The sequence below is a fragment of the Physeter macrocephalus genome, chromosome 14 (genome assembly GCF_002837175.3).
Source record: "Physeter macrocephalus isolate SW-GA chromosome 14, ASM283717v5, whole genome shotgun sequence".
Classification (NCBI taxonomy): Eukaryota; Metazoa; Chordata; class Mammalia; order Artiodactyla; family Physeteridae; genus Physeter; species Physeter macrocephalus.
This window is the reverse complement of record NC_041227.1, coordinates 21,711,292-21,738,604: the sequence shown is the minus strand read 5'-3', so window position 1 is coordinate 21,738,604 and position 27,313 is coordinate 21,711,292. Positions and strand designations below refer to the sequence as shown.

The 27,313-nt window shown below is 44.1% G+C and overlaps 2 protein-coding genes across 3 annotated transcripts in view; both read left to right on the top strand.

Annotated features, from left to right (window-relative positions):
• CNBD2 (cyclic nucleotide binding domain containing 2) overlaps positions 1 to 25,258 on the top strand; it is a 61,789-nt gene extending 36,531 nt beyond the window's left edge. The window contains exons 9-13 of one of the 2 annotated variants that reach the window (XM_024128615.3): positions 2,759 to 2,873; positions 8,982 to 9,159; positions 11,342 to 11,462; positions 19,288 to 19,451; positions 24,921 to 25,258. In XM_024128615.3, coding sequence (XP_023984383.1) covers positions 2,759 to 2,873; positions 8,982 to 9,159; positions 11,342 to 11,462; positions 19,288 to 19,451; positions 24,921 to 25,239 — 897 coding nt within the window. In that variant the 3' untranslated portion in view covers positions 25,240 to 25,258. Of the gene's footprint in view, positions 1 to 2,758; positions 2,874 to 8,981; positions 9,160 to 11,341; positions 11,463 to 19,287; positions 19,452 to 20,603; positions 20,671 to 24,920 lie in introns of those variants that run through there. The other variant, XM_028498324.2, reaches the window with a different exon arrangement.
• Positions 11,440 to 27,313, top strand: part of EPB41L1 (erythrocyte membrane protein band 4.1 like 1) — a 186,558-nt gene continuing 170,684 nt past the window's right edge. Inside the window, exon 1 of the mRNA XM_055089817.1 lies at positions 11,440 to 11,462. The gene's annotated coding sequence lies outside the window, so the exon portion shown is untranslated. The remainder of the gene's footprint in view (positions 11,463 to 27,313) is intronic.

Sequence of the window (27,313 nt, the reverse complement as noted above, 5' to 3'; positions counted from 1 at the left end):
TATCTAACATTTCCAGGGGCTTCCCTGGTGGCTCAGTGGTTAAGAATCTGCCTGCCAATGCAGGTACACCGGTTCAAGCCCTGGTCCAGGAAGATCCCACATGCCACGGAGCAACTAAGCCCGTGCGCCGCAACTACTGAAGCCCACATGCCTAGAGCCCATGCTCTGCAACAAGGGAAGCCACCGCAATGAGAAGCCCGTGCACCACAGCAAAGAGTAGCCCCTGCTCACCGCAACTAGAGAAAGCCCACATGTAGCAACGAAGACCCAATGCACCAAAAAATAAATAAATAAAATAAGTAAATTTATTTTTAAAAAAACAACTTATCTAACATTTCTGGAGGGCTGTTTGGAAATATGTATCAAAATTTAAAACATGCATAATACCTTTAAGAATGAATCCCTAGGAGATAGTCAAGCATAGGTATTATATTAGGATAAACTGGATTAAGCCACAATTTTTTTTTTTTTTTTTTGGTACGCGGGCCTCTCACTGTTGTGGCCTCTCCCGTTGCGGAGCACAGGCTCCGGACGCGCAGGCTCAGCGGCCACGGCTCACGGGCCCAGCCGCTCCGTGGCATGTGGGATCCTCCTGGACCGGGGCACGAACCCGTGTCCCCTGCACCGGCAGGCGGACTCTCAACCACTGCGCCACCAGGGAAGCCCCACAGTTATTTTTAAAATCCTCAGATCTCAGTGGATTGACAAAGATATATTCCTTCCTCCCACTACCTGATCATAGCAGGTCAGCAGGAAGCCTTACTCCTCATGGTCACTCAGGGACCCAGGTCACATGGAGACATGGACCCCTCTTGACCCATGATTCCATGATCAATAGAACAGGAGAAGGTAATATTGAGGGTCAAGTGATGGCTTTTATTTATTTATTTATTTATTTATGCCTCACTGAGCGGCTTGCAGGATCTTAGTTCCCCCACCAGGGATCGAACCCAGGGCCCCCGCAGTGAGAGCACCAAGTCCTAATCACTGGACCGCCAGGGAATTCCCTGGCTTTTCAAGTTTCTACCCAGGATTATCACAAGTCACTTTGCTAAGGAAATTGGCCAAAGTGGTAAGAAGGCCATGCCTAATTCAAAGGGTAGAAAAGTATAATCCTGCCATGTGCCTGGAAGGAGAACTCAGGTACTTGCCTTAATGACCACTATGGGTGTTAAGATGTAAGTACAAGGTTATCAGTTAAAAGTTGCTGTCCACTGCAGGTCACAGTATTAATAGTCTAGAATTAAGCAATCCAGGGCTAGAACAGCTGTCCTAGGAAGTCATCAAGAACCCAGACCCCTTCTAGCTTCTCCCTTCATTGTCCACAGTTTATGGCTTTCATCCTAATGGTGACAGTATGGCTGTTCCACCTCCAGCCATCACATCTGAGTTTCAGGCAGAAGGTAGTGGGAAGGATAACCATAGCTTTCCTTGGAGATTTATCCATCAGTCTTCCACTTATATCTCATTAGCCAGAATTGAGTCACTGCCAGCCCCACTGTAGGAGAGTTTGGGAAGGTGGTGAGTTTTTTTAAACTGGGGATTTTGTTGTCCTGAACAAAATCAGAGTTATATATAATACTGGCAAATTAGAAACAACTAAATATTAATCTTCAAAAATGTTTTCCTGAGGTGTAACATATATGCAATAAGGACCTCAAATCTAAACTTTTACAGCTTGATGAATTTTTACATATGTATACCCCTGTGTAAGCATCACCCAAATCAAGATAGAGAACATTTTCAGTACCTCAGAGGCTCCCTTATGTCCTTTCCCAGACAAAATGTCCCCACACAGGTAACCACTCTTCTGACTTCTGTCACCACAGATTACTTTTGCCTGTTCTTTAACTTTGTGTAAATGGAATCGTATCGTATGTGCTCCTTGTGTCTGACTACTTTTGCTCAACTGAGTATTTATTTTTTATTTTATGTAAATTATGGCATACATAGAATAATATGCAATCATTAAAAACAATAGCATAGAACCATATTGCTTGGCATAAAAAGATGTCCTTGATATATTATTGAGCTTTTAAAAAGGTTACAAGAGTCTTTTACATAAAAGGACTTATTTATGAAAAATTGTATTTATACATCTTATATGCTTAGAGAGAAGAGTTTGAAATAATATTCACCAAAGTGTTACGCTTGTTATTTCTGGGTGTTAGGATTAACATAGTTTTAACTTTCTCTATGTTCTTCTTTGTTTGATTTGAATATTTTTTAAACTTTTAGTTTTGGAATGATTTTAAATTTACAGAAAATTTGCAAGAACAGTACAAAGAATTCCTGTATAACCCTAACCTGGCTTCAACAATTATTAACATTTTGCCACATTTGCTTTTATATATATGTATATTTTTTTCCTGCCTGAATCACTTGAGAGTTAAGTATCATTCATCATATTCATTTACCCCTATATACTTAAGTGATTATTTTCTAAGATCAGAAATTAACCACAGAATAATTTTTGAAATCTAGGAATTTAACATTGATATAATATATAACCTATAGTCCATAATCAATTTCACCAGTTGTCCCAATAACACCCTCAATGGTGATTTTTTGTTTTTTTAGTTCTCGTGCCTCTTTAGCTATTTGAATTTTTTATGATGAGTAGATAACATTTTCATTTTTAAAAAGGACCTGAAACCACTTGCATTAAGCAAGTAAAACAAAAGAGAGCTTATCTTCAAAGCCTAGCCTACCTGGAGCTGGGGTTGACCCTTCTGCTTGTGTCTCTTGATGTGCCCAGGGCAGCTGTGAAGTACTGCAGTTGATAGACCTTGCGACCTCGCCCTTCTACCACAAGTGGATCTGGCAGCACCTGCAGCTGATAGACGACAGACCTCCAAACACCCACCTCAAGGGTAAGCCGACATCCACATCTGGCAGCCTGCAGCACGGCAGGGGGTGCCTGATCCTGTGGGTTCTCAGTGCCTGGTCCACAAAATCTTAGAAATCTAGAGCTGGAAAGGCCTGGCAGGATAGACATCCTTCTTCTACCAGCTGTGGAAACCTGGTCCACGTGGCCCTCCGAGGTGAGGCTCCTGCCCACCCCTGCAGCCAATTTCAGCCCTTCCCCATTGCTTCAGGTTCTCCCAGGGAGAGGGGTGGAAAAAAGAGAGCTTGGAGCTAGACAGAGCCAGGTTTGAATACCACTGATTAGCAGGGTGATTTTGGTGAGTACTCAAGCCTCTGGGCCTGGTGTCTTGGGGTCTGTCGCTGGTGTCGTGGTTAAGAGCATAGGCCCAGGGCCAAGCTATGTTTGAATTCAGGGTCCTTCTCTTACTAGCTGTGTGGATACTGGGCAAGTGATTCCCTGTCCCTGCACACCGATGCCCTCAGAGTCTGTAGAATATGACTCATGGTCCCTGCCTCATAGGCTTGTTATAAAATTAAGCAAATGAATATATAATGCTCTTAGAACACTACCTAGATGCATTAGTATATAGTAGATGTGCACTGTCATTATCACACAGGTTACTAGGAGCGCTGAATCAGATCATGTGTGCACAGGGCCTGGGAGGTGCTCAGTACATTTCAGCTCCTTCTCATGTCAATTCTTTTTTTCTCTCTTTTCCATTGCTAATCCACCAGAGAAAAAGCTACATCCCACACATTTTTCCCCCCCATTTTTTTTTTTTTTTTTACTGTGGCAAAATACACATAACGTAAAATTTACTATCTTAACCATTTTTAAGCACACAGTTCAGTGGTATTAAATACCTTCTTTTTCTTCCCTGCCTTCTTTTGGACTGTTTTGTATGATTCCATTTCATTTTTTCTGTTGGCTTATTAGCTCTAACTCTTTGTCCTTTTATTTTAGTGGTTGCTTTATAGTTTGTTGAACATACCTTTAACTTATCACAGGCTACCTTCAAGTGATATTATGCCACTTCACATACAGGATCAGAACCTTACGACAATATACTTCCAGTTCTCCCTTCTCAGATTTTGGGCTATTGAAAAATATTCTACCTTCACATATGTTAAAAACCTTACAATACACAGTTGTCACTTTTGCTTTAAACAATTATCTTTTAAATATATTTAAATAATAAGAACAAAAGTATTTTATATTTACCTATGTGGTACCATTCCTGATGTTCTTCATGCCTTTGTATAGGTCCAGATTTCCATTGTACAATTTCCTTTGCCCATAGTATTTCCTTTAACATTTCTTTCAGCTTTTCTGTGTCTAAAAATGATTTTGTCTTAATTTTTAAAAGAAATTTTTTTGTTGGGTATAGAATTCAAGGTTAACAGGGTTTTTTGTTCGTTTTTGCTCAATATTTTAAAGATTTGCATTAAAGTCTGTCTTCTGGCTTGCATTGTTTTCAATAAGAAGTCTGCCAACCTTCTTATCTTTGTATAATCTCTTTGCATAACTTTGTATATCCTTTGTACGTAATAATACCTTTTTGCTATGGCTGTTCTCTTTTCTTCCAGTTTTATTGAAATATAATTGACATACAGCACTGTGTAAGTTTAAGGTATACAGCATAATGATTTGACTTAAATACATCATGAAATGATTACCACAGTAAGTTTAGTGAACATCCATCGTTTCACATAGATACAAAAGAAAAAAGAAAAAAAAATTTTTCTTGTGATAACTCTTAGGATTTACTCTCTTAATAGCTTTCGTATATAACATAGAGCAGGGTTAATTATATTTATCATGTTGTACATTATATCTCTATTACTTAGTATTTATCTTATAAGTAGATGTTTGTACCTTTTTTAAAATGTTTAAAAAATTTTTATTTATTTATTTTTGGCTGCGTTGGGTCTTTGTTGCTGCCCGTGGGCTTCCTCTAGTTGCGGCGAGTGGGGGCTACTCTTTTGCGGTGTGTGGGCTTCTCATTGCGGTGGCTTCTCTTGTTGCAGAGAATGGGCTCTAGGCATGCGGGCTTCTGTAGTTGTGGCACACGGGCTCAATAGTTATGGCTCACAGGATCTAGAGCGCAGGCTCAGTAGCTGTGGTGCACGGGCTTAGTTGCTCCGTGGCATGTGGGATCTTCCCGGACCGGGGCTTGAACCCGTGTCCCCTGAATTGGCAGGCGGATTCTTAACCACTGCGCCACCAGGGAAGCCCCAGATGTTTGTACCTTTTGACCACCTTCATCCAATTCCCCCTCTGCCCTACCCCCTGCCTCTTGTAACCACAAATCTGATCTCTTTTTCTATGAGCTTGTTTATTTTTAAAGGGTAATTGACCCACAACACTGTGTTAGTTCCTGGTGCACAACATAGTGATTCGATATTTCTGTACATGGTAGAGTGATCACCACTGCCCTGCCCCGGTTGGTTTAAAATTTTTCTCTTTATCAGTAGTTTTAAGCAATTTGGTCACACTGTGCCTTCACAAAATTTTTGTCATGTTTCTGTGCTTGGGGTTCATTTAGTTTTTTGGATCTTTGGGTTTATATTTTTCATCAGATTTGGAATGTTTTGACCATTATTAAAAAAATTTTTTTTCTGTCTTTCCTTCTTTCTCCTCCACTTTGAGGACTCCAATCACATGTATATTGGACTGCTTGAAGTTGTTTCACTGATGCTCTATTAATTTTTTGTTGTTGTCTTTTTTCTCTCATTTTTGATCATTTTTATTGCTATGTCTCCAAGTTCAGTAGTCTTTCTTCTGCATTGTCTAATCTGCTATTAATCCCATCCACGTATTTTTCATTTCCGACCTTGCAGTTTTCATATCTAGAAGTTTGATTTGGGTCTCTTTTTTTTCTTAAATAATTTCCATGTCTCTGCTTAATATATACACAATTTCCTCTGTGGAATACAATTATAATAACTATTTTAATGTCCTTGCATACTAATTCTGTTATCTGTGTCATTTCTGGGTCAGTTTCAGTTTATTGTTTTTTTCTCTTTATATGGTTCATATTTTCCTACTTCTTTGCATGGTTGGTAAGTTTTCACAGAATGCTAGAAACTGTGAATTTTGGGTGCTACATATTTAAAAATTCCTGTAAATATTTTTGAGATTTGTTCTGGGATGCAGGTAAGTTACTTGGAAATATTTTGATCTTTTAAAGACTAGCATTTAGGCTTTGGTAGGTAAGATCAGAGCAGTGTTTAATCTAGAGCTAATTTTGCCCCATTCATGAGACAAAGCCATTCTGAATATTCCACAGGTGCCCACGACTTGTGAGGCTTTCTATTCTAGCTATTGAGAATAGGAACTATTTCTGGTCCTGTGTGAACTCTGATTATTTATCCCTCTAAACATTGTGGGTGGTTCTTTCCCCAGCCTTGGGTAGTATTTTTGTATCTATTACTGCATAACAAATTATCCCAAAACTTAGTGACTTAAAACAATATTTATTATCTCTCAGTTTCTGTGGGTCAGAAATCTGAGCATGGCTTAGCCAGCTGCCTCTGGTTCAAGTTCTATCGTGAGGTTGCAGCTGTCTGCCAGGGTTGTGGTCTCATCTGAAGACTCACTTGAGAGGGACCCACTTCCAAGTTCACTTACGTGGCTATTTGCAAACCTTGGTCCCTCACCTTGTGGGTGTCTCTGTAGGGCTGTTTTATGACATGGCAGCTTGCTTCCCCAGGAGTGAGACAGAGCAACACAGAGTATACCCAAGGCAGAAGCCACAATCTTTTAAACCTAACCTCAGAAGTGATATCCCGTCACTTCTGCTATATTCTATTTATTAGAATCAAATCCAGCCCACACTTAACGGGAGGACAGTACACAAATGTGTGGCCATCAGGAGGTGGGAATCACTGAGGGCCATCTTAGTGGCTGCCTAACCACTGGTGGTTTCCTAACATCATTCATGTATTGCTCAGTACTCAGCTGAGACCGAAGGGGACCCTCGGAAGATCTTCAGAGTTCTCTCTTTGTGCAACTCTCTCCTCTCTGGGACTCTGCTCTGTGAACTCCAGCTGCCTTGTCTTCCCTGGACTCACTTCTGTCTCATTAATTCAGAGAGATTGCTGGGCTCCTCCTGGGTTTCCCTTTCCCACACCATTGCCCAGAAGGTCTCCAGGTGGTCGGCTGGGGCAATAATAGGGCTCAGTCCATTTGTTTCCTATCTTGCAGGGATAATGGTTCTTCATGGCCTGATGCCCAGTGTCATGAAAGCCACTTTTTTCATGTATTTAGCCCAGTATTTTATTAGTTTCAGGTGGGAGAGTAGTCCCTGTTACTCTGTTTGGCTGGAAGCAGAAGTCTAGATCTATGCTTCGTAATAGCTGAGTTTTATTCTCTTGTATGGATATACCACAATTAAACCAATTACCTTTTACAGATATTTTGGGTTATTTCCAATTTTTCGCTATTACCCTACTGTGGTGAATTTCCTGGTGTGTTTATCTTTGCATACTTGTGCACAAAAGCATATTGGATAAATTCTTAGAATTACAGGATCAAGTAATTGGTCCAGTGTGTACTGGCTATGCATATTTAAAATGTTGATAAGTATTGCTAAAATGCCTTCTAAATAGGTTGTACTTAGGGCTCTTTTATATATGCTTTGTTTTTCTAGGCCTATTCCTTGTGTAGTTTGAGTTTATTTCTGTTAACATTAATTTTAATACTAACACTGGAGAGGTTTTTTTTTTTTTTTTGGTCGTGCTGCACAGCTTGTGGGATCTCCGTTCCCCGACCAGGGGTTGTACCCAGGCCACGGCAGTGAGGGCCCAGGATCCTAACCACTAGGCCACCAGGGAACTCCCAGAAGATCTGTTTTTTAAATCAATATCATTAAGGTTTCATTTTCGTACAATAAAAGACACACATTTAAAGTGTGTAGTTCAATGAATTTTAACAAATTTACATCTGTTGTAACCACCACAATCAAGTTATAGAACATTTCCATCACCCCCAAAAGTTCCCTTGTGCCCCTTCCCAGTCAATCCCTATCCTTCACCCCTGGCCCTGGGCAACCACTGATCTGCTTTCCATCACTATAGGTTACATTTGTCTTTCCTAGGGTTTCATGTAAATGGAGTCATATAGTATGTACTCTTTTGTATCTGGTTCCTTTCACTCAGCATAGTGTTTCTGAGTGGTATTCTCTTGGAAATCTTTTTATTTAAAAAAAAATTTATTTTATTTATTTATTTTTTGGGGGGGCTGCGTTGGGTCTTCGTTGCTGTGCGTGGGCTTTCTCTAGTTGCGGTGAGCAGGGGCTACTCATTGCGGTGGCTTCTCTTGTTGCGGAGCACAGGCTCTAGGTGCATGGGCTTCAGTAGTTGTGGCGCATGGGCTTCAGTAGTTGTGGCGCATGGGCTTCAGTAGTTGTGGCTCATGGGCTCTAGAGCGCAGGCTCAGTAGTTGTGGCGCATGGGCTTAGTTGCTCCGTGGCATGTGGGATCTTCCTGGACCAGGGCTCAAACCCATCTCCCCTGCATTGGCAGGCGGATTCTTAACCACTGCGCCACCAGGGAAGCCCCATCTTGGAGGTCTTTCTAATAATGCTCACAGAGGACCTATTATGTTCCAGGCACTGTGTTAGGCATAGCACATACTTTATCTGTAATGCTTACAATAGTACTAGGAGGATTCCAGGAGATTGAGACTTGTCCAAGGTTCTATGGCTGGTCACCCATTTATTTTTTATTGCTGCTCCTGCCCCCAGTCCCGGTTTGAAAGCCCAGATAAATGTGATATGTTAATGGAAAGACATGAGCTTTGTATCAGAAACACCTGAGTTCAAATACAAGCTTCAGCCCTTTCCTGGGTGTTAAACTCTGCTTCTCATTTTCTCTCTTAAATAAGGCTAATGACATTTGTTTAGATGTAATGGATGTAAAGGCTCTCGCTCAGGACCTGGCACAGAGGGACAATAGTGGAAGCCACAGTGTTTTTCTTTCCTGTTTTTCTTAATTCCGCTGTGCATCAGACTAGCCACACAGGAGATTGTGATATACCTCCAGACACCTCCAGCACAACCCTCATGTATGCAAAGACCCATTAATATGTTTTCCTGTGCTTTCTCTAACAGATCTGTCTCCTGTGGAGAGATTTAAGGAATTCCAGATCAGGTCATATCCTGTACAGGATTTTAGTTTTCTGAAACTTCTGCATCTCCGGAAAGCCCAGGAGCAACAGGGATCCAGCTTCAGTAGGAAGATTAAAACCTCAGGAAATACTCTCCCAAAGACCCTGGGCTCAAAGATCAAGTAAGCTTTGCCCTTGACAGATAGAAGGTCCAGATTCTGGTTGAAAAGGGGGATATAAATTACCGGGCAGAATGTCAGGGATGCTGGGGAGGGGGCGGAGGTAGCAATCACAGCTTGACCCCAAAGGTTGGGATGTGTGCAGAAGGCAGCATGCAGAGGTCCTAGGTTTGATATGGGGACTGCCTTCCCTGCCTCCAGCTCACAGGGCCCCTTTAGGTGGTGGCTGCTTCCTTTCTCAGGGGCAGGACACAGTTTTTTGGGGTTTTTGTGTGTGTGTGTGTGGTACGCGGGCCTCTCACTGTTGTGGACTCTCCCGTTGTGGAGCACAGGCTCTGGACGCACAGGCTCAGTGGCCATGGCTCACGGGCCCAGCTGCTCCGCGGCATGTGGGATCTTCCCGGACCGGTGCACACGAACCCGTGTCCCCTGCATCGGCAGGCGGATTCTCAACCACTGCGCCACCAGTGAAGCCCAGGACACAGTTTTTGGTGATGACATTCTGTCTGTATATCACTGGGCCTTTTTGACTCTGAGCTTCTTTTTTTTTTTTTTTTTTTAAACATCTTTATTGGAGTTTAATTGCTTTACAATGGCGTGTTGGTTTCTGCTGTATAACAAAGTGAATCAGCTATACATACACATACATCCCCATATCTCCTTGACTCTGAGCTTCTTAAGAAAAGTCTGCTCATTTAAGGGAGGCAGTAGATAAGTGCTTTGGAGTCAGTCCAATCTGGGTTCGAATCCTGGCTTGGCCACTTATTTGAGCTCTGTGTCCCTGTGCAAGGGACTTGACATCTCTGAGCCTCAGTTTCCTGGTCTGTAGCTAACAGCATCTAAGTCTCAGGTTTGTTGTAAACCAGCAGTTAAATGAGATAATGATAATTATAGCTAACACTTATGGAAATGACTCTGTGCCTGGTACTGGATTATCTAATTTAATTCTCCCAACAACCCTACAAGGTAAGTACTGCTATTATCACTCACATCTTTCAGGTGAGAAAACCCAGGCACAGGGAGAGATTAAGTTACTTATTCAAGGTCACACAGATAGAAAGTGGCAGAGTCAGGATTCAAACCTGAGCAGCTTGTTAGTGCTCAGTCTTGCTATCTGGTGTGATCGTCATGACAGAAACAAGGTGGATGCACAATGAAGGCTGTGCTTTTTGCCTTTCCTGGAGAGGAAGGGACACTCAGTGGGCACTGGCCTAGAGACAGCTCAGTGCCCGCCCCTTCATTACATATGAAGTAAAAGTATCATACTAATAATGGCATCAGTGTCACAATCTCCCTGGTGCCCCATACCACTTCACTGGAATCCTTTGCCTGTTAACATTTCCAGCCTGCTTGCCTCCATAATGAGCACCCCGTGGTTGCTTTGTTGTTTTTACCTCTGATGGATACTCTTTCCAAATGATCCAGTGTTTGAAATCCCAATCCTAGTTCTTCTGAAGGTAGAGATGGAACAGACTTAGTTTCTCTGCTGTAAATAGTGAGGAAAAAGGGGACAGGCTGTCCCCACAGTAAAAAATAAAAGACATATGCTGGGCATGTCCTGGGAGGCAAGAATGGAAGCCTACCTTGTGTATATGTTGGGTGAGTTCAGCTATGTTCTCAGCTGATGAATAATCTTTTCCCTGACTCTAATCCAGATAGCATACTTTGTCTCTTCCTTCTACCTAGCCTGAGACCAAAGAAAGCACAGCAGGATTGCCTGTGTAAAAATCACTCCAACGTGAACAAAGTACCGAGTCTACAGATCGCTCAGGGAAACCCGTTTTTGTAAACAAACAAATGAAGCCATCTCTTCTCTGCCTGCCTGTCAAGAAGAGCCCCAACCTCTGCTGTGTCCCCAGGGGGACAGAGCTTACTCTTTCTCAAAGTAGTCTGTTCCATTTTTAGACAGCTCTGACTTAGAAATCCCTTCCTTGTGCTGAGCATTAAGTCGGCCAGCCTGGACTTCTCGCCCATCAGGCCTGGCTCAGGTGCATGTCTTCTCCCTATGAAACCTCTCCACATCCTGACAGTCGGTCTGTCCCGGGGCTTGATTTTCTGTTTTCTCACCACCTGGGAGAAGGGAGGGGCGATCTCAATATACAGTTGAGTGGGGGCTGCTTATCCAGGGCTTCATGAACTGGCTGTGTTACAAATGAGTTCTCTTTAACAAGGTGTCAAATTTCAGATCCAGGTGTCCTCATTTCATCGAGTGTCCCATGATTGATACGAACTATGGTGATCTCCCCAAGGAGGCTGCAGTGGGGGCCTACATGAAGATCCACACCGTGGAGCAAGGAGAAATCTTGGTAAGTGTGCAGAGAGCCTTGTTCACAATAGAGTGTGTAACACGAAGGGCTGGGGGTGCTAAGTAATGAGAGTAAATGTTTAAAATCATCCTGTTCTAAATTCGGTGATATTAAGGAATATTGTTGATTTTTTTAAGATATAATAAAGCTATTGTGGTTATGTTTTTTAAAGAGTCCTTATGCGACTTCCCTGGCGGTCCAGTGGTTAAGACTCCACACTTCCATTGCAGGGGACATGGGTTCTATCCCTGGTTGGGGAACTGAGATTCCCACATGCCACGCAGGGCAGCCATAAATAAATAAATAAATAAATAATAGAGTCCTTATATTTAGGAGATACATATCCAAATATTTACAGATAAAATGATATGACATCTGGGACTTGCTTTAAAATAATCCAGGAACAAGGCAAGGATGTCCCTTCTCACTACTCCTATTCAACATTGTTTTGGAAGTCCTAGCTAGTGCATTAAGAAAAGGAAGTTAAACACATACAGATTGGGAAGGAAAAAATATAGCTGTCTTTGCAGATGACATGCTTGTCTATATAGACAATTCTAAAGAATCAAAAACAACAACAACAACAAAAAAGAACAAATAAAACTTCCTGGAGCTAATAAATGATTATAGCAAGGTCACAGGGTATAAGGCAATGAACAATTGTAATTTGAAATAAAAAACACAATGTCATTTACAATAGTAACAAAAAATGAAATAATTAGGTATAAATCTAAAAAAATATGTTCAGGATCTATATGCAGAAAACTATATAACTATAATGAAAAAATTCAAAGAAGATTTAAATAAATGGAGAAATAGTCTATGTTCGTGGATTGGAAGACTCAGTATTGTTAACAGGTCAGTTTATCCCAACTTGATGTATAGATTCAATGCAATCCCAATCAAAATCCCAGCAAGTTATTTTGTGGATATTGAAAAACTGATGCTAAAATTTATATGGAAAGGTGAATATAAACAAACTGATAAATCCATACAATGAAATATTATTTGGCAATAAAAAGAAATTAGTTAGGAAACCATGAAGAGACATGGCAAAATTAAATGAATATTTCTTTTTTTTTGGCTGCACCAAGTATGGCTTGTGGGATCTTAGTTCCCCAACCAGGGACTGAACCCGGCCCCAGCAGTGAAAGCCCAGAATCCTAACCACTGGACCACCAGGGAATTCCCTAAGTGAATATTTCTAAGGGAAAGAAGCCAGTATGAAAAGATTAAGTATTGTATGATTCTAATTATGTGACATTTTGGAAAAGGCAAAAATATGGAGATAGTAAAATAGTCACCAGAGGTTTGGAATTCAGGGGGAGGGATAAATAAGTAAAGCACAGGGGATTTTTAGGGCAATAAAATTACTCTGTAATTACTGTAATGGTGGATACAAAACATTAAGCATTTGTCAAAACCCATAGAACTTTACAGCACAGAGTGAACCTTAATGTATGCAATTTGTAACAACAACAAAAATCATTTAGGAGATGGGGAGGGGGATCCCCCAGGAAGAAATGCAGACTGAGGAGAGAATCTAACAATATTACAAATCTATGAAACAACTTCAGTGAAGAGGATGGGAGAGAAAGGTGCTGACCTAAGTAACGTTGGAGATGAGTGGAGTCTCTAAGACTGAAAACAAAAGGAACTGCACATGAGCATTGTACTCTATGACAAAGTTTTTTCCATGGGTGTGTGGATTAACAATTCTGATACTGCTATACGTGTATACTGAAATGTATCAATTAAGTAAATGAATGGCAGAGGGTAGGAGCCAGGTTTTTCACCATTGGAATGGAAATATACAGATATGCAAGGGGAGGAGGCTAGAATGATCCATGTGGTAATGGGTTAGAGTTGCAGACATCATGTGAACTTATGTCTATCGTAATATAGATACAGATGGTTCCATAAAGAAATATTTATAGTTACATGTATAAACATATATCTTTTGCTCTGTTAGCCGACAGGGCCTAAAAGAAATGACACACCAGTAGCAATGAGCACACATAGCGCCCAGATCTTGGTTCCTAATACCATTCTTCAAAAGAAACAAGGGCTCTTTGGTTGAGTCTAGAACCAGGACAAGATATATACGAGTGAGCACGGAGCCTTTTGTAGTGCCAGGAAGTAAGGATGTGCTGGGGAGAAAATCCCTACATTGATGGGAGTGGGCATATCAAAGGAACACAGGGGCCAACTGAAAGAGCTCCCAGTGGCCAAAGCTGGAACGATCTGAACAACTAAATAAAGTAGTATTGGATTATAACCCAAAGTACAAATAAACATCTGTAAGTACATACTGATATAATGCATAAATAATGAATAAATTAATAAACAGGGGAGAAAAGACAAATCTCCCATGCAGAAGAATTGCAAATAATTTATGTAGACACTCTGCCCTAAAAGAGAGGGTATATAACTCACCGCTCCTTAGGTGTGGGCTGCACATAGTGACTTCCTTCCAAAGAGTACATGATAGAAAGGAGGGAAAAAAGAATAATTTCACAGAGGAAGAACCATTGAGTGAGCAGTGCTTCCTCACTCAGGTGATCGAGGCCAAGATCAACAGTAATAAATCATGCTGATACTATGTCCCCTTAATATGAGACGATAAAAGTGGGATGTGGTGTGATGAAAATGGCACGCTGCGGTCCTCTTCCCAATAACCCATAGCCCCAGTCTAATCGTGAGAAAAATCAGACAAATTCTAATAGTGGGGTGACCCAAGAAATACCTGACCGGTACTCCTCAAAACTGTCAAGATCATCATGAACAAGGTAAGTCTGAGAAAGTGCCACAGCCAAGAGGAGCCTAAAGGGACATGACAATTAAATGTAATGCTGTGTCCTGGATTGGACTGTGGAAGAGAAAAAGGAAATCTAAATAACTCGTTGGCTTCAGTTATTGATTATGTATCCATATTGGTTCATTAATTGTAGCAAAGGTATCACAGTTGATGTGAGATCTTAACAGGAAACCTAGGGCAGGATGTATGGGAACTCTGTACTATCTTCTCAATTTTTCTGTTAAGTCTAAAACTGTTCTAAAGAAAAGTCTATTCATGAAGTCATTACAGTGACTGTGACTATGAACTTGTATATTTTCCTCAGTGGTCTATACGCATCTCTATAGTAGGGATTGTCTCAGAACCCAGCACAGAGACTGTCAGTTATTAAAATTTCAATAAATATATGTCCATGAATAAAGAGAGTTCCCTTACTCATGGAAATCTGGTAAATGTATGTCAGGAGCTCACAGAGCCAGAATCTGAATTTGAAACCTGAATCTGAAAGTGTTGAATAATATGAAAAATTAAAGGACATACAAAAGGAAAAAAAAAAAGTCTATTAAAAAGTAATTATCGGGCTTCCCTGGTGGCGCAGTGGTTGAGAGTCCGCCTGCCGATGCAGGGGACATGGGTTCGTGCCCCGGTCTGGGAGGATCCCACATGCCGCGGAGCGGCTGGGCCTGTGAGCCATGGCCGCTGAGCCTGCGCGTCTGGAGCCTGTGCTCTGCAACGGGAGAGGCCATAACAGTGAGAGGCCTGCGTACCGCCAAAAAAAAAAGTAATTATCCACGGGACTTCCACGGTGGTGCAGTGGTTAAGAATCCGCCTGCCAATGCAGGGCACATGGGTTTGATCCCTGGTCCAGGAAGATCCCACACGCTGCGGAGCAGCTAAGCCCGTGTGCCATAACTACTGAGCCTGCGCTCTAGAGCCCGCTCGCCGCAACTAGAGAAAGTGTGCTCACAGCAACGAAGACCCAATGCAGCCTAAAATAAATTAATTAATTTTTTAAAAAAGTAATTATCCAGGGACATCCCTGGTTAAGACTTCGCCTTCCAATGCAGGGGCTGCAGGTTCGATCCCCGGGGAGCTAAGATCCCACATGCCTCGCAGCCAAAAAACCAAAACATTAAACAGAAGCAATATGGTAACAAATTCAGTAAAGACTTTAAAAATGGTTCCCTTAAAAAAAAAATCTTAAAAAAAAAAGTAATTATCCAATAGTGGAGGGGGGATGTATGGGTGAAACAAGCTTGGCCATGAGTTGACCACTGTGGGAGCTGGGCCATAGGTGCTGGAGCTGGGGGGACGGGTGAGCTGTACGGGGAGGGCACGAGGCCTCCTGGTGGGTAGCGATGCACCTCAGTCTTCCTGGAGGTGGGAGAGCTGTCTTCTGATGTGTGGTCATCGTTGTTTCCATGAATCTCCAGGGTCCTCACCCAGTGCTGTGCTGAGCTCTTAGTGCTCCTGCTCTGGCCTGTGCGGCGCCCCCACCCCCACCCCCGGCAGGGAGGTCAGCCCAGCACTGTCTGGAGCCCCAGGCCCTAGCACAACCCTCGGTCAATACCGAGTGAATATTTCCGAGCTTTTCAGCAGCTCTTACTTTTGCTCAGTAAAAGGAGCTCCGACCCCTGCTTACCCATCCCCCCAAGAACAAACAGAAATCAGCTTCCTTGCCACATGGTGGCCTCTTAGGTATTTAAAGAATGCTGTTTTGTTTTTCATTCAGCATCTGTGCCCCGTTAATTATTTTCTTATGCAGGGAAAACATTCCTCCATTCCTTCAGTCTTCATGTGATATAGTTTCCAGCCTTCTCACTTCCGTTTCCCTGCAGTTTCAGTGTCTCAGAGTGAGGTGCTCAGGACTGGACACAGGCCACCTGAGGCCAGGCACCTGCCGTGCATGCAGCCTCGTGGGCTGCCCGCGGAGGAGCGGGGATGCCTGGCACCCTGGGTGCATGGAGGAGCCACAGGGCAGACGAGGCGTTGCCCACTCTGGTAGAGGGTGACAGGAGCGGGAGGCTGTGGAAGATGGAACAAGAGGGACTTGGGACTTGATTCTCTAAGCAATCCTGGAAGGCTCGGAGCAAGGCCCTGACTGCCTCATTCACCACACAGGACCCAGGGCAGAGAAACTCCCACCCCCAAATATTCATTAACGTGATCCTGTTGAAGAAAATGCCTGTGATGTGCCTTTGGTAAAATTCTGTTCTCCCTGCTTTCAAGGCCCTGGCTTCATTTGCAGGAGAATGAATGGTAACAGCTGTGACTGTATTCACCTACCAGGAGGTAGGAGATCACATTTTCCTTTGGAGGCAGGAGTGTAGAGCTGAGTCAGCACTGGAAACAGCAGAGCTTGGTGCCTGGAGTAAAGAGACCCAGCGGGTGTAGGGGAACCAGCTTCTCCAGGGAACAGGCGGGCTGAGGCCTCAGACATGGTCAAGACTGGGCAGAGCAGCAGGGAGATGGCAGATGGGCCACCTCACATCTTTTAATTTTTGCTTCTAATTAGCTTGCTGTGTGGCCTTGGGCAAATCACTTTACCTCTCTGAATCTGTACCCTCATCGGAAAATGAGGACATTCACCTAGGTGAGCTGCCTACTCTAATGTTCTATGATTCCGTTGGAGCATTCACTCAGGAGATATTTCTCGAGGATCTATCATACTCCAAGCATGGCCCAAGGTGCCAGTGTGGGCGAGTAAACGGACGTTATTCTTGCCCTTATGGGGCTAATGATCTAGTCTGGAGACAGACAGTAAACAGATAAAGCAGCAAACACACAGAAAGTTTTAAACTGCTGTTGGGAATGGAACAGAGAGCTGCGTTGAAGGGGGTGGTCTTCCTAAACAGAGTGGTCAGGGAAGGCTGCTTGGAGGCAGCAGCGATGTTTAAGCTGGGACCTGAATGACAAAAGGAATAAACTACAGACAACCTGGGGGGAAGAGTGTCCCAGACAGAGGAACAGCAGGTTGAGCCTGAGGCGAGAAGCAGCTTGGCATGTTGAGGGGACTGGAAGGGAGGGCAGCATGGCTGGAACAGAGTAAACGAGGCGGGAGCCTCACAAGGGTGAGATAGCCAAAGCCTCGGTGGCCACATTGAAGAGTTCTGCTTTATCCTGGGCGCTTTGGGAAGCTACTTGAAGACCTGACTCTGGCTGGAATGTGTGGGGTGGAGTGGAGGTGGATAACAGTGCCTGCCGACAGTGCTGCCCTCAGTGAGGCCCTGGACAGATTGCTGGTTCAAATCCCAGCTCCACCACTTTCTGTCTTGCTACCTTGGGCAGGTTAGTTAACTTTGTGCCTCAGTTTCCTCGGAGTGTAGTGGTTAAAAGCATGGACTCTAAAGGCAGGCCCATCCGGGTTCAAATCCTAGCTTTATTGCTTCCGTGCTGTATGATGTTGGACAAGTTTCTTAAGCTCATCAGCATCCTCTGTAAAATGATGATCATAAAAGGACTCACCTCATGGGGTTCTAGTGAGGGTTCCATGAGCTAACACACCCCAAAGCTACAAGAGGGCCTGGGATTTAGTGAAGGCTCATTAAACATCAGCTGGTGCTGTCATCACCATCATCATCATCGTCATTGTTATTGTAATTATAAGACACATGACCTTTGACAAGTCAATTTCCTTTTGTGAACCTTATTTTCCACATCTGAGGCTGATAATCCCTATATCCCCGGGTGGTTGTGAGGATTACGTCTACACACAGGTTTCTCCCACACGGTAGGAGCTGACTAAAGAGCAGCCATCTGGCTTCTGTGCAAGGCCTGGCGCTGGTCAGAAGGGCGTTTACGCCCATCGCACTGAGCACAACTAAAGTGTGAGGAGCTTCACGTCTCCCAGAGCATCCTCACACACACCATCTTGTTTGGACCTTCAACAACTTCATAAGAAAGATAACACATCTCCATTCCAGTCTTACCAAGGAGAGACAAGGCCAGGGCTCAGAGTAGATGGTCATTCTTCAAGGTCTGGAGCCCAAATGGTGGTAGTGTGGGTGAGGGCGGGGAAGGGGAAGCTGTTCCAAACCCTACTTCGCATCTCCTTTCAAACTGAGAATCCTTCAGAGACATGCAGGGCAGGTGTTTTCACCTCTGTTTCACAGGGGAGCAAACAGTGGCCCAGGGACGTATAACTTTGCCCAAAGTCTCATGATAAGTAAACATATGGATCTTTCTTCTGAAGCCAGGATTATTCTCAATCCCACACGGCCTCCATAGAGCAGAGCTCTTGGTTTATGGCTGATGTCTTCTCAAGCCCAAGACAGCTGGGCATTGTAGGCTCTGGACCATTGACCTCCCCTCCCCTCCTTGCCTGAGTCTTAATAGCCGAGAGGCTGAGTGAGCCCTGGATTGGGGTTTCAGCAGCAAAGACTCTGGTCCTGGCTTTGCCCCATCTCAGAGTGCCTCCTTACAAAGGGGGTTACACTCTGTAAAGCTGTGCCCGTTGATCTCCATCTCCCTTCCAGATATAGCTGAGTAGGAATCCATGCCAGGGAGCCCAAGGAGCAACGGGAGCCGCACAGGGACTGCCAGTGGCCCCAGAGCCCGTGAGGGACGGAAGGAACTAAGGTGACACACGCTTATGAAAGAAGCCCTGGAGGAAAGGGTGTGGGAGGGTGTGACAGCTGTAAAAGGGAAGATGTAGAAGAGGAGGATGAGCTGTCTGTCATAGTCCTAAGGAAGAGAAAACGGGCCGGCCTGGCACAAAGAAGAGTCGAGACTGGACACTGGGGAAAGCCTGTAAAATGCCGTTGCCCGGCAGGCGACTGCGCGAGTGTGACTCTTGCAGAGCCTGCTGCCCGTGGGCAGGACAACCGACAAAGCGCCTTGAGGGCTCTTCTAATGCGAGGAGCCCGAGGATTTTGATGTCATTAGCAAAGAGAGTTCTGGACTTCTCCCGTCACTTGCTGAATGACCCCAGATGGATTCACCTCCTGTTCGGGGCCTTGTTTTGCCTACCCTGAAAATCTGCTTGTACAAGTGGATGGTCTTGAACTTTCTGGGACTTCTTTTCTCTAGGGCCTTCACCAGATCCTCCTCCCGGAGAGCCAGCATGACACTCGGCCCTTGATCCTGGTGAGCCTGGGAGCTGAGGTGATACGGGTTAGGAAAGAGAAGTTTTGCGAACTGATTGACAGTAAGACAATAGAAAAATTGTCGAAGTTGGAGATCAAGTACCCCAGGTCAGTGCTGGAAATGTGCGTACCTCCCACCAGATCAAATGAACAAATTTTTTGCCTCTTATTTTGGTAAAAGGAAGAAAAAAGTGATGATACCTAAAGCTGACACTGGTGGAATGAAACTGATAATTGTTGGTACACTCGAAATTGGCTCAGTCCTTTTGATAATAATTTTAGATAATAATGTTTCAAGGGCCACCAAACTGTTCCTACCCTTTGAAGCAATGGTCTACCTGTGAATTTATCTGTATGTAACTAATTATAGGGAAAGCTACATACACTAAGATGTTCGTAGCCGCCATATTAATAGAAAAACAACCACCTTTACCCACATGTGTTACACCAGGGGGATAGTTTAGAAAACTGTGGTACATTCCCTTGATAGAAAGTAACTTTTATTTAAAAATCATAAGTAAATGAGTGATAAAATGCTACAAGAAAAGGATAGGGTACAAAATTGTATATATACATACTATGACTGTGCCTTTGTAAAACACATGAGAAAAATCTAGAAAGAAAATGAGCAAAAATGATAATATCTGTGGTATTGCCCAATTTGTAAGTCATTCTCTCTGGAAGGTCAGACTAAAAGGGACTTTCTGGTTATAGTTATATATTCATCTGATGTTTAATTGGTTTTGCAGTGAGTATGCATTTCTTTTATAATGAGGGAAAAAAAAGATATACTTTTTAAAGTTGTTGTCAGGGTATGACATTCCAAGTGGGGTTTTTTTCCCCTTTATTCTCCAAATGTTTGTTAATGATGATATATTACTTTTATAACTAAAAAAAATTTATCTTGAAAGATTTGATGAAAAAGATTTCTTTTTGTATTTCCCTAGTTTCCAAATTCTCCAGAGTGAATACTTTTATAGTGTGAAAAAAAACCTAATTTTTAGGTAAAAACGAATTTATTGTCTGGACCACTGGTCACAAAACTGTTTTGATCTAACACCGCTATTGCTAAAGAATGTTTGTATACCCCCTAGGATATATATGTGATATAAATAATATATATTATTTATTTTTATTTATTATGTCCATATATTGCTATACAAATATATCATATATATTATAAACATGCAACAAATAGATCTTTAGAAAGAATAAGACAAAGATAAATATAAATGAAGTCCTACTGTTTTCTTCACACAGCCCAGTGGATCTCATTCACCTCCCTGGCTGACACCCTCACCCCCACTTTGGGATCCCCAGCCGAGACTCCTGTAGCCGAATTACCGCTGGTCCCCTGCCTCGGTCTCTCCCTGCCAGATCCTTTCTGCATACTTTGCTCTTGCTAAAACCCAAATCTGGCCATGTTAAACTCCAGCTTAAAACCTTTCAGTGGTATCTCACTGCATGTAGGATACAGTGCAGATTCAATGCCACGTAAATGGCCCTTCATTTTCTGACCCTTCAACTCCCCTGCAACACCTCCTGCCACCTCTAACCCACTCCAGCAACCCAGGCAGATTGCCTCCTGGACCTGCACATACTTGCCTTTGCCAGTGCAGGCCCTCTGCCTGCAATGCCATCCCTCAATCCTGCTCCTCTCCCCTTTATTTCCTGATAAATTTCTTCTCATTCTTTAAGATTCATCTCCTCCAGAAAACCTTTCATGACTGACCCCAGGCTGGGCTAAGTACCCCTTTCTGTGTACTCATAATCCTCCCTACGTAGCTTTCACAGTGGCCACACCACGTTATATTACAGCTGTTTAGAGTTGTGTAGTTTTCACACAGTTCTTTCCCCACCACTTGGTTAATTGCTTCGTGAACACAGGGATTGGGCTTTATCCACCTTTCATCTCTAGCACCTGTACAGTACCTGGCACATGGTAGGTGCGTGATAAACGTTGGGTGAGTGAATGAATAAATGGGACACACTCATTAGGGAAAACTGGAAAATGCTGAACATTTAAGAAGGTGAAGACCTTCTTAAATGCATTTGCATTCCTCCAACAATCTCAATTAGCATTTTATGTATTTCCTTTCAGTATTTTTTTTTACCGCATGGCTGTGTACCAAATAGGTATTTATCATTCAGGCACACAAAACTTCATAATGGAGATCATACCGATTGTACAATTTTGCATCCTCCCTCCTTTTTCTTTTCTTGTGGTGATGCTGTGATCAGACATCGTTTTGTGGGCAGGTGTGGGAAGAAAGTGATTCCTGTGGTTGAGAAAGAGGAGGTGTGAAGTCAAGCAAATCTGTAGAGTTGCTTTAGCCGTGTCCAATAAGCACATGAAAGAATTTGACATGGGATCCATATGACCTTGGATAAGTCATTTTCCCTCCTCTAGGTTTCAGATTCCAATCTACAAAACAAGAAAATTAGACTAGAACAGTGTTTCCCAAAGTATGGATCATATTCACAGAAGGCTTACAAGATGACTTTAGGTGGTATGCGGATTGTAAACAGCTATGTATTTATTCTAGTGTGAACTAGAAAAACATGACTAGCTCACTAAACCCATGATTTGACAAACTTGTTGCTTAGAACAAAGCCAAAGTAAATACTTAGGTAAAAGAAACTAAGTAGAATTTTAAAAAATCATTAATAAAAGAACAGATGATATGTAGCTATGGTCCAAATTGGGGCAGTTTTGTGAAAAAAAAAAAAAAAAAAGTTGGGAAACACTCGTGGTTCCTTACAGTTCAGCGATGTCCCAATTCTCTGATTCCTGCATACTACCAACATAAAAAGTAGCTATTTAGAAAATAGCTACTCAAAAAAGGATTTAAGGAGCCTTAGCTTCTCACATAACATCTGGTACATGATGGGTGTCAGTTAATGTTTGTTGAATTGAAATTCAGAGATTTATGTAGACTTGAGGGTGGCAGATGTTTGGGCACCCAGCATCTGTGCTGCCCAGTCAGCACTTTGCTGCAATCGTCTGCAATGCTGACAGATAGAATTCTCGCTTATTCATTAAATGTTGAACTCATGGTTTTCTAGACTGCTAAAGCAGGCAGAAAATATAAGCATTATCTAGCTCAAATCCTCCATGTTTTAATTGAGGACTGTGAGGCCCAGGAAAGGGGACGTGACATCCTGAAGATCACACAGTCATTTGGTGAGACACCTGTCCTGTGGATGCTATGGGCTAGATTATCTGAAACCTCTCCCCCATGTAGAATATGAACAGCTGAGTTCACAGGAAAGAAGGGAAATCTCCAAGGGCCCAAATGAAGAGCAGCCTAAAACCAAAGCACAGAGTGTGATCTAGTGCTGGATTGCCGGGCAGGCATGGGGTGGGGGTTGTGGCTGAGGGCACCATGGGCTGAAGTGTTGCATTCTGCAAGGACAGATGACACTTTCAGTTCAAGCGAGGCAGAGAGTGGAACTGGAATTGCTGCATGAAGCTGAGGACTTTACTCTTTTTTTTTTTTTCTTTGCGGTATGCGGGCCTCTCACTGCCGTGGCCCAGGCTCAGCGGCCATGGCTCACGGGCCCAGCCGCTCCGCGGCATGTGGGATCTTCCCGGACAGGGGCACGAACCCGTGTCCCCTGCATCGGCAGGCAGACTCTCAACCACTGCTCCACCAGGGAAGCCCTAAGCTGAGGACTTTAGAAGAGCTGCCCCATTTAGTGAAAGACTAGACTAGAAATCAGTGTGACCATCGGCATCAGGAGGTTATGTGGAGTCTTGTCTGTCTTAACTTGGACTCTGGATCAAAAAAAAAAAAAAAAAAGATCCCTTAAGAATGTGTAAGCACGTGCTTGCCCCCTCATAGGTTTTGATGAGTTCCTTAGCCCCACTGAGGCTTAGTTTCCATGTTTGTGAAATGGGGTGGTCCTGAGGATCAAATGAGTTAACAAGTGTAAAGTGCCTGGTCATGGTAAGTGTGAAGCAGAGTTAGATATTGTTATTTATTATGTAAGAACTTGGGAGTTAGCGGGACTTTTTAGTTGGAGACTATCCAGTGGTGTGCTGGGAAATGTTCAACAAGCAGCTCTCTGGGAGGTCGGAGGTAACCTGATTGGAAGTGTTTGCTGGTTTCTGTGGTGCACATACTACCGCCATGGCCGGTTTTGAGCTACCAACCTGATGTCATCGAGCATGGAGTTGCTCTCGTGAGCTGGTAGGAGCTGACGCTGGCAATGCTGAGACCACCAGGACTAACTTGTAGCCCATTCTGACCTCTAGATTTTATATTAAGTTGATCTCTATGAATCAAAGTTGATTTTGTCCTGGTCAATATAATCTACCCAGAAGAATGCTCTAATGTGTTAGTGATTTATCAGAGTTGCCTCCTTAGGTGAGAGTACAGGTGAGTCAGTGGAAGTTGAGTGTGCCCTTCCCTTGCTGAGGTCTCAGAAGAAAATAAACCAATGAGTCCTGAGCCCATTCCACACTGCCCCACTTTCCTCACCCTCATGTGCTATGAGGGAAGGGGGCAGAGTAGAGCCAGGGCACCAAGACCAGTCCAAGGTAGCTACCAATGGACTTTCTATCTCTATAGAGTGGCCTTGTCTGGACATTTCAGATAAATGGAACCATGTATATGTGACCGGCTTCTTAACATAGTGTTTTCAAGGTTCATTCATGTTTTAGCATGTATCAGTACTTCATTCATTTTTATTGTCAAATAATATTCCAGTGCATGGATATACCACTCTTTTATTTACCCATTCATCAGCTGATGGACAGTTGGGTTGTTTCCACTTTTTGGCTATTATGAATAATGCTGCTATGAACATTCTTGTTCAAGTTTTTGTGTGGACATATGTTTTTATTTCTCTTGGGTATATACCTAGGAGTGGAATCCTTGGGTCATAAGTTAACTGTTTAACCTTTTGAGGAACTGCTAGACTGTTTTTTCAAAGTGGCTGCATCATTTTACATTCCTGGCAGCAATGTATTGGAACCCTCGCTCCAATATCTCCACATCCCCATTAACACTTATTATTATTTGTCCTTTTAATTATCATCATCCTAGTGGGCATAAGTGGTATCTTGTGTGGCTTTGGCTTACATTTCCCTGATGGCTAATGAGCACGTACGTAATTTAAAAATTTTCGGTAGCCACATTATAAGAAATCAAAAGAAATGGGTGAAATTAATTGTAATAATATATTTTATTGAATGCAGTATATCTAAAATGTTATCATTTCAACATGTAATCAACATGGGAATTACTGAGATATTCTGCATTCTTTTTTTGGTTGTTCTAAGTCTTCGAAATCTGGTGTGTGTTTTACACTCAGAGCACACCTCTAATTCAGATTCTTCACACTTCAGGTACTCAGTAGCCACATGTGGCTCGTGGCCACCACGTGGAATAGTGCAGGTCTAGGTGATGAAGGTGTGGAAAGGTAAAGGAGGGAGAGGGAAGAGTCTGGGAGAAGGCGCGGAGGTGGGACAGGGCTCAGTGTGTTTAGGGACTGGCAGGAGGCAGGGCTGGAGGGGCAGGGGCACAGGGAGGAGCTCGTGTGGGAGCCTCAGCATCTGTGCCTTGCCTTCAGCGATGAAGATGTGTGCCAGAAGTTCCTCGAGGAGAACAGCTGGAATGTCTTCCGGAAGGACCTGGTGCGGCTGCTGGTGGAGCCTCGCCAGTGTCCACCATTCGCCCCAGTCCAGCCCAGGAAGAAAGGGATCTACAGCCCCAAGGCTGTGATGCTGGATTTGTGTAGCTTAGACAAGAAGACTAAACCTCGTCATCCCATTTTTATGGCACCCCAGAAACACCTCCCCCCACTGAGGATTGTCCAAGCCATTATAGCACCCCGGTACAAAATCCAAGAACTCCTGCCTCAGTATAAGAATGCAGGGGTCCTTGTTTAGAATCAATAAAAGATGATTGGTAACTGGGTTGGGTTGACCCTCGTGTTTCCTGAATAACCACCATGGGAGTTGCGGGGCTTACGGTGGGGGATCCTGGGGGCTGAGCCATGGGTCCGGAGAGGTATTTGAGGCAGCACCTGGGGCACTGTCTCTCTGGACACTGTGGGACTGAGTAAGGGATGGTTGGGAGGCTGGGTGGGGATGGGTTAATCAGTGGAGGTGGCCTCAGAGTGGGAGGGTCTTATCTGAGGAGACAGATGGGAGGCGCAGAGGCAAGATGGGGTTGCAAACTCAAATGCCTTGCAAGGCCGGCAGGTCATCTAAAGGAGTGTAGCAGAAGGACTGGGGAGGCGGCCGGGAGCGGTGGCGACTGGTGCACACATTCCCCATCCAGGTGGAGCCGCTGCTCCGTAGACCCAGTCAGTTGATGCCATGCCAGGAAGTAATGCAGGCCCGGTACTGCCAATCTTTAGATTTTTCAGGAGAACCCAGAAACGCAATGTTTTAGATGATTCCTACTGGTTTTCAAATGTGAGCAACGAACTCAAATTGTTTTTGAAATACTGGGTTAGGCAAACAAAACACATATGCAGGCTGCGTTGGGCCCACGGGCTGCTGGTTTGCCAGTAGCTTGTCAAGCAGCTCTGTCAGAGTGACAGGGTGTTGCCAGAGACTGGAGTGGGGCGTGACCGTGGGGGGAGGTACAAGGAGCCAGAGACAGACGTGCAGCGTGACAGGAGCCGGCGTCCCGGGTCAAGGATGAGGAGTGAGCAGCCTGAGGGAGGATGCAGACCAGAGACAAGGAGGCGGTCGGTGGGACCTAAGGAGCTCTCCTTGGTCCCTCCGGCGGGGCCTGGAAGCCATCCGTCACCGGCCTGGGCCGGCTCTCCTTGTTGGTAGCGCTGGGCCTAGAACTCAGGGTTCCCGTCTCACTCCAGCCTCGGCACCACAGACCCGGGACCAAGTCACCTCTCTCTCTTGGGAAAACCCATGGTTTAGCTTTGAGAGCCCTGAGGGGCCTGGTAGAGGCCATGGCAGCACAAGAACCCAACCTGGCGGTGCCAGGAGAGACAGGAGCCCTCCCCCACCAGTACCCCCCCACACATACCACCCCCGCGAGGAGCGGACTCGGAGGAACACCGGGCACTGAGCCGGCATCAGGAGCTCTGGAGAGCCTGCTTCTATCCCATGGGACCCCCTTGAGTGCCTTGAGTGCTTCACCTGCCCTCCGGTTTCCCCAGTGGCAAAATGAGCATGTTGGACAAGATCAATGGTTTTCACGAGTGAGAGGTGAGGATAGTTTGAAAAGCACATTCAACATTATACTTTTGTTTGTCGAGTTTAGAAGAAAGCTGTTTTCATGTTACACAGCAAAGAAGGAGGAGTGAGGAATTTGTCTATCAGAAGAGCGTGTGGATGTAAGAGAGGAGGGAAGCAGTGGACTTCATCATCTCGACTTCCCTGATAGCTCCAGAGGGTCGAGGAGCCTGGGATGTCTGCAGCAGTCCTGGAAGGGCTGCCTGTGACCTACAAGGACAGGGTGGCATGGTTTGGGGACCAGGTAAGTTGGGGTGTCTGACTATACTTAGAGATCTCTTTGCGTGTAGGTCTGTGGCTCCAAGATGATGGTGTGGACATTTTGTTCATTCATTTGAAATGTATTTATTAAGTACTTGCTCTGTAGCAGATCCAAAGGAGGATAAGAGGCAGTCTGCATTCCCTCTTATTCTGTAGGTCAAGGGTCAGCAAACTCTTTCTATAGAAGGCCAAATAATAAATATTTTAGGTTTTATAGGCCTTATGCTCTCTGTTGTAACTACTCAACTCTGCATGGTGAAAGCAGCTTTAGTGTTCCAATAAAGCTTTATTTGCAAAAACAGGTGGCAGGCGGGCTTCCCTGGTGGCACAGTGGTTAAGAATCCGCCTGTGAATGCAGGGCACACGGGTTTGAGCCCTGGTTGGGGAAGATCCCACATGCCACGGCGCAACTAAGCCCGTGCACAACTACTGAGCCTGCGCTCTAGAGCCCACGAGCCACAACTACTGAGCCCACGTGCCACAACTACTGAGCCCA